We start from the raw sequence: 15,131 nt of genomic DNA on the forward strand, positions 1-15,131 counted from the left end.
CAATGTGATATGGCTGTGAAAAAGGCTAATGCGGTCTTGGGATGCATCAGGCGAGGTATTTCCAGTAGAGATAAGGAGGTTTTAGTACCGTTATAGAAGGCACTGGTGAGACCTCATCTGGAATACTGTATGCAGTTCTGGTCTCCCATGTTTAAGAAGGATGAGTTCAAACTGGAACAGGTACAGAAAAGGGCTACTAGGATGATCCGAGGAATGGAAAACCTGTATTATGAAAGGAGACTCAAAGAGCTTGGCATGTTTAGCCTAACGAAAAGAAGGCAGAGGGGAGATATGATTGCTCTCAATAAATATATCAGAGGGATAAATACCAGGGAGAGAGAGGAATTATTTAAGCTCAGTACCAATCAATCCCCTCCATAAGCTTCAAGTCTAAACTTCCTGATGGCCAGTTTCTATCCATTTGTTCTTGTGTCTTCTTGGAGAAGGCACATATGCAATGGGGCAGCCTAGCCCACGTCACAGCAAGGATCTTTCTAGCAGCTAGAAGAAAGCATAAAAGAGAGATCGTGACATCATCTCTTGGCCTCTCTCCCCGTCACCTCCATCTCAACACTTGGAAGATCGTCTAGAAGACAAAGATTTTTAACTATGGAGATTGGTCCCAGGCTGGAAGGATGTCCATCCGTGTATTAAGGAACTGTAAGCTACCTGTAACATCTGTTAGGGTGAGAGACTACTTGATTCAAATCTTACCTAGTCTTTTAAAATTAAAATTTAGACTGCATTTCTATATTTATTACTTAGGTAACCAACTTTGATTTCTATGCCTGCTACTTATAATCACTTAAAATCTTAGTTAGCCTTTTTTGCATCTCCATCACATTGTTGACTTGTATTTAAGGCAAAGATTTTGGTATGGATATTTTTAATAAAAGTCAGGGGCAGGCGGTGGGCAATAAACAATAAATCATGGAAGCCCAAGCTCCGCCATATGGGGCTGGAGCCTGAGCGCCACCTCCCCGGACTGAAGCCTTAGCTCTGCCGCCCAGAACTGAATCATAATTTTCAGGAAGTCACGGATTTCCCATAAAATCATGGAATCCGTGACCTCCATGACTGACTCGTAGCCTTATTCATATTCAATCGGTGATCCACCATAAGCCCTGGATCCTTTTCAGTAGTGTTACCACCTAGTCATTTATTCGCCATTTTGTAACTGTGCATTTGCTTTTTCCTTCCTTCCAAATTGAACAGCTTTGAACTTGTCTTTATTGAATTCCATCCTGTTGATTTCGGACCAATTCTCCAATTTGTCCAGGTCATTTGGAATTCTCATCCTGTTTTCCAGAATTCTAGTAACCTCTCCCAGCTTGGTGTCATCTGCAAATTTTATCAGCATACTCTCCAGTTCATTATCCAAGTCATTAATGAAAATATTCAATAGTGATAGGTAGAGTGGCACAAGTTTAAGGTGAAACATGATGTAAAAGTCCACTGAGTACAGGTTACACTGAGACCAAGGGGAATAAAAAGGAAGAAAAATCAATATCTTCCCCTGCCTCCCCTCCAAAAAAAGGATTTTATTTCTCAAATTTACATAAAATGCTCTTCTTATGAATTGTTTCAAAATAACAAAAGATCAATGGTATTAAAACTGTTGAGAGAAAGTAGAATACACTCTGTGACAAGAGGCTTCCTACCTGGTTCCAGTGTAGAAACACGGACAGCAAAAAAGAAAATGAGGTAACTGGACCGAGAGGGGTTGCCCATGGCACAGTGCGAGTGGAAGGAAATCCTCATCTTCATTGTAACGTGATCCAGACATCAGAAAGGAAAAGAAAAAACAAATGCCAAGTGAGCAACATGCTGTAATTCAAATTCATTGAGCACAAATACAAATTCATTGAGCACAATATGAACCCTAGGACATGTGCTAGTTAATAATTGCATCAAAATGTGCATGCTTGCTACTGTTTTTGTCAAAAGACATGTTACAAGACATAGCAAAACTCAGCTTCACCGTTCACCATCTCAAATTACAGTCCAATATTCTAGACAAAGGCCTTAATACTAGCATTTGCAAAATTCATTGAAAAATATTATCACAAAAATCACTAACTTTTGTAGAGTAATAGTCTGGTTGTAGAATTACAAAGAGAAAGTCACCAAGAAGAAAAAACCCTTAATGTATTTTGTATCTGTTTTTATAATGCAGTGTGAGAAAAGGCATTGCAATTTCTAGGTCTGGGTCACTTGGATAAATACAGATCATCTAAAGTCATTAATGAACCTTTTCAAGTAGAAAAAGAAGCATTTTAAAAACAAATTAAAGGATGAGAACTTCCTGCCACCTACCTCATGAACCCAGGAGAAACTTCCCAGCAGTTACAGGATCACTGGGACATTTCCAGCTTCTCACAGTCAGTGAAATGGACCCTTGGTCCGGGAGGTGCCTTACAATGAAAGAATTCATATTACAGTATAAAGCAAAAATAATTTAGGAAAAGAGAATCGGTTCAGTATCATCTGTCCTTGTGCAATTTTATGATAATGTTTTGTAAATAGCAGCAGAATTTACTCTTTTCTCCTGCATGTTGCAAGGTTGAAGATGCAAGTTAAATTGTAAAGCAGAAAGCCACCATTATCATTTAGATGGTGATATGAAATTAAAGAGTCCTTATGGAAATCTGCACGCAGCAATGTGCTTATCCTCTCAAACCCAGCAGGTTTAGCCTCACACACATCCCGGTTGGATCAGAGTCTGCTTCATCCCAGTATGATGGAATGATGATAGTCACTCCATAGTTTAAGACTCTAATAGTTTCCTTTATAACCCTGATTTTTGACCCTACATCTATAAACTACAGGAAGATCCTATCACCTTCAAAACTGGAATGTTAGATCTGGGGCTGAAGTAAACTGTATCTACTAAATTTGATGTGAATTGGACAAGTGGTTGCTGAATTATAACATCCTGTAAAAGAGGGTTCACCAAAATTAAAAAAATCTTTTTTTGCTGCTTTATAGCATAAAAAACAAATACAACCACGCATTTTATTATGGTTCCCTGGTCCCTCTGCTCCCTGTACCCTCTACAGCAGAGGTTCAGGGGCTGCCCCACATATCTGATCCCTGGCACAGCACCCTAACCCTCTGAACATTCTGCTTTACGAGACTTGCCCAATGCTTGGCTCTTCCTGCAGCCTCTTGCCTCGTTCACGTGGCTGGGCAGGGTAGCTCCATTGCACAGACAGCATAGCTAAGCACATAGATTCGGCACACTCATTGCAAAAGGCAGTGGCTAGCTAGGAGTGACTTGGGTCTGCCCCAGGAGAGACTGACGTTCTGTTCCTAACTCTGCTAGAAGTCACCTTGGGCAATGTCTCAGGTCCTCAGTTAATGCCTCTGTTAGAAGGGGGAGGCCTCCTAGAATAGGGACATAGGGTGGTATTCACAAAGGTACTTACGTGCTCGAGTCCAATTTTTAGGCATTGCTGAGACCCACAAAACCACTGTTTGGCTGCTCCCCAACTCTGTAGGTGCCTTAGCTCACTTGGCTGCTCAGTGCCAAAGTTTCTGCAGCACATATTCCCTATGTGCCTAAGTTTCTGCCTCCGTGCATGTGCACTGCTGCCTCCTTCTAGGGTTCCAGATTCCTATCCCCTACCTAACCCCCAAAACAAACCACACCACTGGGAGATAGCAGCACCATGTTCAATCCCCGCTCCTTCCTCAGCAGAGAGGGGGATGTAAACCATGGGTTCCCATATTCCAGGTGAGTCTCTCCAGCCCCTGAGCTAACCATTATTTTGTAAAAAGAAAAGGAGTCCTTGTGGCACCTTAGAGACTAACCAATTTATTTGAGCATGAGCTTTCGTGAGCTACAGCTCACTTCATGCTCAAATAAATTGGTTAGTCTCTAAGGTGCCACAAGGACTCCTTTTCTTTTTGCGAATACAGACTAACACGGCTGTTACTCTGAAACCCATTATTTTGTGTGACACTAGGCAGCCCGAGCCCAGATTGGGCCCCACACCCAAGTTGGGCAGAGGAGCACTTATCCTCCCTCGGCTCCGGAATCACCAGCAGACCTAAGCACATTCCTGCAGTCTGTCTCTGAGGGAGGGGCAGGGCTTAGCACACACTCCTTTTGCTTTGCTCCCTCTGGTTATTCACATAGCTGGAGTAGTGTAACTTAGGTCAACTTACCCTGGTAGTGAAGACAAGCCCAAAGACTGTGAAGTGCAGAGGAACGTTAACACTAGAGGTGAGACTAAACCACATGATCTCCTGGCTCCCAGCCCACTACACCTCTCTCTAGCCTCAGGGTGTTAAACTCATTCTGTGCATGGGGCCAAATTCCATTTTTATTATGATCTCTGTGCCAGGGCATCCATTTAGGGCTCACCACTCTCCTCATTCCAAAGTGGTGCCCCCATCAACCCCAATGGTAGACTGAGAGCAGAATGCAGCCTTTATAGAGTAAATTCACTGTTCATTATCATCAGTGTGTTACTTCTTCAAGACCTTTGTTATCACGCTCACCATCACTCAGTGGGGAAAATGCTCACCACCATTCTCTCTGTCCTATCTTCCTTTTTCTCTATTTCTTCCCTTACTTTGTGGGTCTCCTCCCGTCGTCCCTCAGCATTCCTTCCCTTCCGCTACCACCACTTCACCTTCAGGACTTCCCACCCACCCCCTTCCCTATCCCAGTGGCTAAAATGGGTGAAATAGTTAATGCTAAGGTACTGACAGAAAACAACCCCACGTGCACACCCTACACACCATTGCAATAATGTTTGTACAAGGTATGCCTTCTGAGGTGTCATTTAAAAACTTATCGTTTGCTGATCAATCATATCATGGCAAAATGTGTGTAGGAGTGTTTTATGTTAAATTATCAACATAAACTAAAATCATAACTAAAAATATGTTTTCTAGGTAAATCTGGGGAGTGGCCAAACTACTTCCTCAGAGACAAAGGGCAAGCTGACACCTCAGCCAGGTGAAAACAAGGATGATGGACCAATACCTGCTAAGTGGCCACTCTTTGGCACGGAAGGGGGAGAGACAAAAATCTACATCCTGGCAAAGAAAAAGCATGGAGTTTCCATCCACACAGACTGCCTGTCACCTTGCTCCCAGCTGGAAATGCTTCTCAAAGGGCGGACGGGATTATAAAAAGGAGGGGTAGACAACTCTAGGGTCCCTCCTCTCTCTCTCTCTCCCTGCCAATCACATTTTCTCCACCTGAAAAGACATAGGAAGCAACTGTTGGACTATAGGAAAGGGGTCCTGACTTAAAGAATTTGGTCTATAAGACTGCTGACAGCATAGGTGAAAAACTTGGCTTGAATCTAACATAGTTTGTTAAACTAGACGTTAGTTAGTTTTCTGTCTTTATTTTTCTTGTAACCATTTCTGACTTTAATGCCTCATTACTTGTACTCACTTAAAATCTATTTCATTGTAGTTAATAAACTTGTTTTAATGTTTTACCAATCACAGCCCTGGAGCACCCATGGAGTCAGTGCCTATGTACAAAAGGGTCCTGTTTGAACTTCACTGAGAGCAGTTCCAGAGCACTGACCCTGTGCACACCATGAAAAATGGCACGGGGTCTTAGTTGGGGAAAGAAAACTGAGCCTCCTTCTGAATACAGTGAAGCGGAGACACAGATCCAGCTCTTGGTCTGCAAACAAAGGGTGGCAATGTATCTATTGCTTTCTGTATTCTGTATAGTGCTGTACTAATCTCTGGTTGATAATCTTAGATTAAATAATTCCAATTGAGCCTGATATTCAACAATCTTGAGTCACTAACTCAGACATGCAACACTACTTTGTAAATAGAGATAACCACACATTCCTTTGTTTAAGATGGACCTCTTTAACAACTTTTGCCTAGGCAGGTCTCTGTGGTTTTGAACGTGCTAATAACATAATACAGGGGGATGTCATAACTTTACATGTAATGTTGCTACAAACATTTCACCAGGATATTACTGACCAGTGAGATTTTTTCAGAAGATACCTCACAAGGCATATTTTGTACAAAGATTATTACAATGGTGTGTAGGATGTGACCACAGGGTGCATTCCCTCACACCGACACAGTAGATCTCAGCAGAGGGAGTCCAATGGCGTGATTTATGTGTCTCCTCTCCTTCAGCGTGTAGCACACTTGCCAGACAAACCAAGGGGGAACCCCAAGAAAACATGAGACAATATTGGCCAACATGCATCCAGACACTAGATGGATTCACCACGTTCTGGTTTTTAAAACGCAGGAAGGAGTGTGGGGAAACATACTGCTTCATTACCGCATAGTTTCTCTCCTTCATGCAGTTACTCAATCCTTCATGCTGCCACATGGCTTTTGTCTTTTCAAACATTATTTTTTATTGAAACACACATGAAAATATAGCGTATCTGGAGTGACATTTCCCTCAGTGCTTTACCTAAAATTTTATTGTAAACCCTCAGTTGAAGAGTGTCATGTTCAGGGTCTCAAAAGTGTGTGCGTGGGGGGGGGGTGTTAACGGCAGAAACCCATCTCAGTGGCTCCTTGGGAGGAAAAGGAGCCAAAGGGGCCAGCTAGGCCCTGGCAGAGAGCCCAGGGCTGGGGTTACCTGGACAGACCCCTCAGATCGCCTCCTGTTGCAGCAAGCAGGGGTCTAGACGGAGACACCGCATGCAACAAGCTCAGAGCCCATTGGTCCTAGCTTGAATTACTGAGCCCCTACCACAGGGATCAGGCTGTCCCTCCCTTGCAGATCAGGGGAGTCACAGGAGGGGACTCCTTTTATTCCTATGATGCGAGTAAAAAAGCATTTGAAGGCTAGTGGGTGTTGAAATCAACTCATTTGTCAGGTGCTCCAGCTCTGCAATGCCTTGTCCAAATAACTCCAGATTTCCCCACAAACACAATCTCACCCCGACCTTCGGCAGAGCTGACTTATCTTTTGGAATTTAGAGAAGATGCAAAAGCTGTCTTTAAACAAAAACTTTGCTGCAGACTTAACTCTGGAGAGGCTGCTGCCTATGTCTCCAGCTCTCCTCCAAGGCCCACGCTGATTTCTGCCAGCCGCTACCCTGGTCAGGGTTTCCAATGGCAGAGGGTTTACCAGGAATGCAGGTTACGGTGGCACTTGTTGTGTTCACAGCACACACAGAGAGAAGTTAAATAGCAATAACTTTTCTTCTAGGAATTCAGAACACACAAGAACGCAACACTTAGAGAGACAGACAAAGCTGGCTGCTCCCTAAAACAGGGATGGGGCGGAGAGGAGATGGGGCATGGGATGGGGAAGAGAAGGGATTAGGGGAAGCGGGGGCAAGGGGAAGAGGCAGAGGTCGGATGGGAACGAGATGGAGTGGTGGGGAAGGGGCATGGGATGGGGAAGAGAAGGGGATGGGGAAGCAGGGGTGGGGGGAAGAGGCAGTGGGGACAAAGAGGATGAGGTGGGAAGGAGATAGAGTGGTGGGAAAGGGGCATGGGATGGAGAAGAGGTAGTGGGGATGAAGGGAGTGGGGTGGAGAGGAGATGGGGCAGTGGGGAAGGGGCATGGGAGGAGAGAGGAGGGGATGGGGGAAGCGGGGGTGTGGGGAAAAGAGGCAGTGGGAACAAAGAGGATGAGGTGGGAAGGAGATAGAGTGGTGGGAAAGGGGCATGGGATGGAGAAGAGGTAGTGGGGATGAAGGGGGTGGGGTGGAGAGGAGATGGGGCAGTGGGGAAGGGGCATAGGAGGAGAGAGGAGGGGATGGGGGAAGCGGGGGTGTGGGGAAAAGACGCAGTGGGGACAAAGGGGGTGGGGTGGAGAGGAGATGTCACAGTGGTGAAGGGGCATGGGATGGGGAAGAGGAGGAGATAGGGGAAGCGGGGGCAGGGGTCAGATGGGAATGAGATCGAGTGGTGGGGAAGGGGCATGGGATGGGGAAGAGAAGGGGATGGGGGAAGCGGGGGTGCAGCATGCGGAGCCCCTTGGCAGCAGCTGGGGCTCCCCTGTTAAGCAGGCCCATCAAACCCTTACCCTGACAAGCCCCACCTCCCCTGCATCTGTACCACACCGATGAACCCCCCCAGACACTCTCCCCACTGAGCCCCAACCACCTACACCTGGACCCCCACCTTCCCTGCACCCAGACACACACACACACACCCTGCTGAGCTCCAACCACTTTCACTTGGCCCCCCCTGCAGACTCCCATTGCTCCTGCACCTGGAACCTCCCTGTGCATCCAGATCCACTGAGCTGCCTGCACTCAGACTGCCCCACACAGAACCCTCTTACCCCCATCTGGATCCCCCCACACTAAAGTCCCTCTGCACTTGGATCCTGCTGCCAGGCTGAGCCTCCCTGCCCACATCTGGTGTGCCTAGCGCAAAAGGGGCAGGGCCCCAGGGTGTTTCTGTGGCAGGCGTGGCCCTTGTGCTGGGTCAGGGTCAGGTTCAGCCTCACTGCCAAGTCCTGTCCCGGGGGAGGCTGCAGGGTATTCTCCCAACTCCATGCAGCCAGTGGTCTGTGTTCCCCACTGCCATGGTGGAGCTTCCACATTTATTTATTGTAAAAAAAAAAAAAAATGCAGAATTTTGAAATATTATGCACAGAATTTGATGTAGAATTCACTCAGGAATAAGGGGCACTGTACAGCTGTGATGGTGGGAATGCGAAGGGGGTGCTGGACAGTAGGGGATCTGTAGGTGGGGGAGCTGGGCAGGGGGTATGGCATGTAGGGTGCTGTGCAGTTGTGGTGGGAGGTCAGCAGGAGTCGTCTCTGGGCAGGGGGTGCTGGGCATAGGAGGTCCGGGGGCATTGGGATCTGTGGGGGAAGTCTCTGGGTGAGGGGGTGCTGGGTATAAGGGCAGGGCACTGGGCAGGGGTTCAGTGTGGAAGGGGCACACTGGCAGCGCAGGGCTGGGTGTGCCAGTGTGTGTTTAACAGTTGTGAATTTGTAAACAGTGCTGTCGTGCTGGACTGAGTGGGGCCACTCCCACTGCACCTCATTGCCCCCAACTGGCCCCTCGCTCTGCAGACCGTCCCCCATCACATGCCCTATTCCCCAGTGGGGGCCCACAAATATGTTTGGTGCCGGGCCCACAAAAAGTTAATCCGGCCCTGGGCCCAACGTGCTGGAATTGACCCCTCCCTGCACCAGCCTTATTGAATCTGGCCTACGGCATTTCCCTTCTTCTAGTCTCTTAGAGCAGAACTTCAGTGGAGTGAGCTGATGGCAAATACACACAGTCACCAGAGAAGGAGAAAGCACACACTCCTCTGCAGTCTCTAATTCCAGGAAATCATGCAGAAGAGCAAATAAACAGACACTATTTCAGTCTATGTTACAGAGTAATGGAAAAGGGCCCCAAAGGTCTCTGAGCGTTTTAAACATTTCTGCAGCAATACTGAAAGTAGGTAACTGAGAGCCCCAGATGGACTGCCGCCCATAGGAATAGCTTCTACGAAGAATAACAGAGCCATCACCCACAGCAATTGAGGGCTGACACTCACCTGCCTGCTGGATCTTACAGGGATGGGCTTCCAGCTATAGCTGCATTGCCCCCGGGCATGTCTGACTCCAGTCTGTTCAGACAACTATTGCTGGATAAAGTACAGCAATTTTATGGGAACTGAAACATTCTCCGTGCACCCAGCAGCTCTCAACTGAAAGTGAAAGTGAAAACACACACACAGTCCTAGGGCAGTGACAGTTTTAGTTTTTAAGGCTTTTCCCTGCTTGCTCAGAGTCACAGTCACAACAATCAGTTGTATTTCTGTCGTACACACACACACACACACCCTCCCCCCAAGGCTGTCTGCCCCTACGAGCACTACACTTTTCAGACCGAAGCAGTGTGCCAGAGGGGTGCAGAACTAATCAGACCTCAGCAGTAGTCCTTGGCTAAGGCAGGAAAGGCCTCCCTATGGTTGCAGGTAATTCACAAGTTTTCTGGTGCAAAATAAAACAAACTCTCTGAGACACAGGCCACATTCTCCTTCCACAGTGGGGAACAAACAACAAGAGCCATACGCTGCCTGGCCTTCACGCAGGTGGGTAGCGTGAGTTTAGAGAGGCTTTCCCTCCCTGCTTGCATGGCCTAGATAAAGTCCCCCCAACCCTGTGCCAGCAGGACTAGAGCAGGGCAGGCAACCCTACGAAGTGGTGCAGCAGTTGGCATGCTCCCACTGCATGTGCTCTAACCCAACCAATCTCCACCTACCTCCAGATCTCTTTGTCCTGGTTTCTAATCAGAAAGGCCCTGTCTCGCTCCCCGGTACAGGAGAAGGGACCAGCCCCTTCACCAGAGCCTAATGGGTCTTTCTTTATTTGATAGAGTTATGGGGGAGGGTTGAGGGTTGTTCCTGGGTGGCTAGCAGGGCTGTTTTGCAGCTTTGATTTATTGCCTGAGTTCATTCATTGTGTGTGGGATGATGCTTTCCTGCTGGGTGGGCACCATTAGCTGTTCACAGAATATCAGGGTTGGAAGGGATCTCAGGAGGTCATCTAGTCCAATCCCCTGCTCAAAGCAGCGCCAGTCCCCAATTTTTGCCCCAGATCCCTAAATGGCCCCCTCAAGGATTGAACTCACAACCCTGGGTTTAGCAGGCCAATGCTCAAACCACTGAGCTATCCCTCCTGTTGGAACCCTAACGAATTGGTCAGGCACCCGGAGCTCTTTGCAGGTGTATTTTGGTTGGTATTTCATGCTAAGAAAGGCTAATAGTAAATAACAGAACTGGTTTTCCATGCTTTCCGCCAGGGGAGGTGTCAGAATGCAGCAGTGTCCCACAACTCAGCCAGCCTGCCCAGGAGACTGGGCTCCCCCACGGAGGCTCCCCCACTCATGTTCACACCAGGGCTGTCCGGCTCTGATCCAAACATTCTATGCGAACTGCTGCTGGAGGCTGAAGGACGCAGGTAGAACTGGTAGCTGCAGGGCGGTGAGGTCCCAGCTCCATGCAGCCTGCCGCTGCCCCATCCACCTGCGTTGGCATGTGAGTACACAAATGAAGGATGCTGCACAAAGCAAACAAGGTGTGGCCAGTACCCACAGACAGTATTTGCACAGAAAGAGCCTGATTGGCTCAGTGCCAAGTGGGATAGCTGGTCTGTGCGGGTCTCTCACACCAAAAGAAGCTGGGCCAATAAAAGATATTACCTCACCCACCTTGTAAAACAATAACTGGAAATCCAGGCTCAGAGCTCAGGGTCCTTCCAGCGTCTCTCTGCTCTTCCCCATCCCACCCCCCAATACACAAGGGACCCCAGGCTTCCAGCCCTACCTGCAGGGTCTCAAAAGTGTGTGTGTGGCGGTGGTGGGGGGGAGGGGGAGGGTAATGGCAGAAACCCATCTCAGTGTCTCCTTGGGAGGAAGAGGAGCCAAAGGGGCCAGCTAAGCCATGGCAGAGAGCCCAGGGCTGGGGTTACCTGGACAGACCCCTCAGATCGCCTCCTGTTGCAGCAAGCAAGGGTCACTGCACAGATCTGCCCTGATGTCACCTCCCCTACTGCCATGGATCCATATGATTGGTGCTACACTCTGGCTTTGGAACAGTCTCTCAGGAAGCCCTTTGATGTGCCAGACCCCTCCCCAGAGGTCTCACTCCTTCCTCCAGGGTCATCACACGGCTTCACTGCCTGCTGTGACTGGACCTCTGGGCCTTCAGCACTCCTGCTTCGCACCAGGAGCTGCGTTCAGCGAATCCAGCTGAGAGACTCCTGATATGGACTTGTCCACACTTCAGGGATTAAGGCACCTCACCAAGCATTTGGAGTGACATTCAGAGCATTGACAACAGAGTGACCACCTGTTCCGAATTGGGCAGGACAGTCTCGAAAGGCAGAGATCAAGCCCCGGTCCCAGGCTGAATGACTCCAGGACAGCTTCTCCCTCTGGGTCATTTGTTGCTAGGTGTCAATGCCTGAGCAATTCGGTTTGCCATCTTCTTCTCAACTGCTCCATTGGTATGGGGAATAAGGCCCAGAAAGCTAGGTGACATCCACATTTGTGTCTCTTAGCCTGCCTTGAGAGCAAAAAGTCATTTTTCATACCACTGGGTAACAATGCAGCATATGGGGTAAACTGAGGCACACACAGAATTCATAAAATTATTACCAAAAAATCCCCACTTCATCATAGCTCTTCCCCCTTTGAGACTGAACTGAGCAGGGTCACATTAACCAAGGACCTGGGGAACTCTGAATCCCAAATGTTATCCATAGATGTCAGCATCTTTCCAGTCTCCTTGGTAGGTGTCCTACCAGGAACTTCCAAGATTCTTATAGCTTAGTTGCTAATCAATCAAGGTCACGGTTTTCAAGACACAATTCAGCACAGTGTCATGTCCTCCCTTAGGTCTGGTCTGGTCGATGACACTAGCAGGGTGTACATGGGGAGTTTTCATTGGGCCCCATCCCCTTTTGCCACCCCAAAATCTTTGGGTTTGGAGCTGGACTGCCACTCCCTCCTCCCCATCTGCCAGGGAGTAAGGAGGGCAGTGACCCCACATTCTTCCATGTGTCAGCCATCTTGGCTGCAGCCTGGAGTGCCCTGACCTCTAGGCTGGTGTAGAAAGTGACCCCTTAATCATTTGGTCTTAACCCAGCCATATGTCTGGGGTTCTGGTTTCCAAGGATCTGGTGAGGCAGGTGTGCAGGGTGGTCCTGCACATTGACTGGCCCCCTCTGGAGTCATGTCCCAACTCCAGGGCTGTGCATATGCAGGGAGCCCATTTCCCCTCTTGGAGTTAACCTGTTGCCCTCACCCCCAGGACAGTCCTCTCTCAGCTTCCCTTCCTCCACCCCCTGCCTGGAGGGCTGTGGTTCAGTTTCTCTTGGTTAAGAGAACCTACCATGGCCATGGCCACACTCCAACTCAGTGTCTTTGTTACCAGCAGTGACCTTCCAGCTGCTTTACCTTCTCTGGGGCTTCTCCCACTCCTGGAGAGGGCAAACATGTCTGGCAGTCATCCTTCCCTTCCCTTGTCTCTCCATGCTCAGCTGGGGTTTCAGCTACCACCATGATCAGCTCTGCCTCTACTTCCCCAGTAAGAGTAGGCTGTGTGTCCTGAGCTTAACAGCCTTTCTTGTGTGCTGAAAGCAAGGGGGAAAAAAACCCTCCTTCTCCCTGCCAACCAAGCTATTTGCATTGTCATCCCCACCTCCTTTCTGAGCCTTCTGGTTTGCTTGGTTCGAATCCTCAGCTGGTACAGAAACTGGGACTGAATTTTGTCTCAGAGTGATAGTCATTCCCCAGAATGATATCCTGGAGAACCCCAACTACCCCCACACCCTATCCCTCCTGGGTCTGCACAGGGACCTGAGCCATCACTAGGGCAAATAGCTCCACACCTGGGACTTTAGCCCAGGTCACAGTCCTTCATCACTTGATGGAGTTGCACCACACAGGGTGTGACAAGGGGTCTCTCTGTCCCAGAATCTTTCCATCCCGGATGTCTTTCCATTATCCACCACTTCCACTCCCACTGGGGGTCAGCTGAGTAAACTAGCACATGTATACTGGTGCCTGGAGTGGGAACCCACCCATCCCTGCCCCGAGAAGCTGAAGGGGTGACTGCTTTCCTCCAAATGTTCAGTCACGTAATTCACTCTCTGAGCGTGAGCTACAGGTTGCCTAAGAATACCTAAAAGCAGCATATAGATAAATCACTGATCACACCTCCAGCTGCACCTGGAGGAGCAGTGACACCCGGTGGCCAGATGGGGAAATGCACAAAGTGTTTCCCAGAGAGGAGTAGTGACAAGCTGTGGCCAGCAGGGGCAGCGCCAGCCTCTTCCCAATGGGGGGCTGAGGTGGAATAGACAGAAAATTGTGGCAGCTGCGCCCTCCTCTCGCCATGAGTCCCTGCTGCTCTCTGTGGCCCCACTCCCTCCAGCTCCACAGTGAAATGTCAGCCCCGCCTCCTCCCTGCCAAGGCCACGCCCCCTGCCCAGGTCAGAGGCCAGAAGCCAGAGCCGGACGGGACAGCTGCTGCACCAGCTGGTGCCATGGTGCGGGCAGCCACAGTGCTGCCCCGTCTTGTCTTCCTGCTGCTTGGGGCTTTGACTGCTCCTCAGCTCCCGGCTGCCACCCTTCGACTGCTCGCAGCCCATAAGAGCCACCTGGGCAGAACCAGGCCCCGGTGCCAGCAAAGTCCCTGGGGAACAGTGACCATGGCCAACAGGACCCAGGACCTGGGCTGCAGCAGCTCAGTCCAGCATACTGTACAGAGCCATGGACCCTTCACCTGCCCTCGGTTGTGCTCCCTGGTTAGTGGAGACATGGGCCAGGGCCTACTCTTGGGCACCCCCTGATGATCTCTGAAGCAGGCCACAGTTAGTAGAGGGGAGGACTAAAGTGCTGTGACCAGGGAATCTCACCCAGTGATGTAGAAGGAAGAGACTTGGGCATCTCTGGTTACAGGCAAGTGGCTCTCCACAAAGTTACTGTCGTTCAGGAAGACTCTATAGCAGCTGACATCTCCTTGAGAGGGCACAAAGGGCTTCCCCAAGCTTACTGGGCCGCATTTAGAGGAAGAGGCCCCACCCCAGGGACCCACCCCAGGCTTACATAACAAATTCTCTTCACAGACAAGAATCTTTGCAGCCCTCTATACTTAACTTAAGCAAATTTCTGCAGATCACTATCTGATTTCCATCTTAGGGATGGGCTCAGGTGGCCGCTCCTTCTTTTGGTCTCTGCAACAGGTTGGCAATTCTGTCATCTACCCAATGTCATTAGGAACTGAAAAGAGAAAGCGAGAACACTTGTAAGCTAGGCCAGAACTGGTGCATGGCAACTGACAAACACACACGTGTCATCTGGCTGCTGCTTATTGGAACCCCCTTCTCTATTCCCCTCCAGCCTACCCAGGGCCTAAAATGCTCATCATCTGTAGGGTAACTACAGCCCCCCAGGTCTCTCCACACCCTCAGCCCATGCCTGCACAGAAAGCTCTGGTCCTCTAAAGAAAGGGATGATTGTTCTCCAGTTTCATACTCAATGTGGTGCCCAGTCACTCAGGATCGCCAAGCTAGCAGTGTGAATTACCGGAACCCAGCTCAGCTGTATTTGTTCACACGAAGTGACTGCCTTAAAACAAACCCAAACCTTTATGGAAGTAGCCACAACTACTCATTCAAAACATACCCACACACCCTCTCCCC

The 15,131-nt window shown here is 49.2% G+C and overlaps 1 protein-coding gene across 4 annotated transcripts in view; it reads right to left on the reverse strand.

Annotated features, from left to right (window-relative positions):
* LOC144263205 (butyrophilin subfamily 1 member A1-like) overlaps positions 1-13,659 on the reverse strand; it is a 46,990-nt gene extending 33,331 nt beyond the window's left edge. The window contains exons 1-4 of one of the 4 annotated variants that reach the window (XM_077814004.1): positions 12,818-13,659; positions 9,476-11,989; positions 2,317-2,414; positions 1,662-1,761 (exon numbers count right to left, since the gene is read on the reverse strand). In XM_077814004.1, coding sequence (XP_077670130.1) covers positions 1,662-1,761 — 100 coding nt within the window. In that variant the 5' untranslated portion in view covers positions 2,317-2,414; positions 9,476-11,989; positions 12,818-13,659. Of the gene's footprint in view, positions 1-1,661; positions 1,768-2,316; positions 2,415-9,475 lie in introns of those variants that run through there. The other 3 variants (XM_077814006.1, XM_077814003.1, XM_077814002.1) reach the window with 3 other exon arrangements.
* Positions 13,660-15,131: the final 1,472 nt, after the last annotated feature.

Source organism: Eretmochelys imbricata, chromosome 3, assembly GCF_965152235.1.
Source record: "Eretmochelys imbricata isolate rEreImb1 chromosome 3, rEreImb1.hap1, whole genome shotgun sequence".
Classification (NCBI taxonomy): domain Eukaryota; kingdom Metazoa; phylum Chordata; order Testudines; family Cheloniidae; genus Eretmochelys; species Eretmochelys imbricata.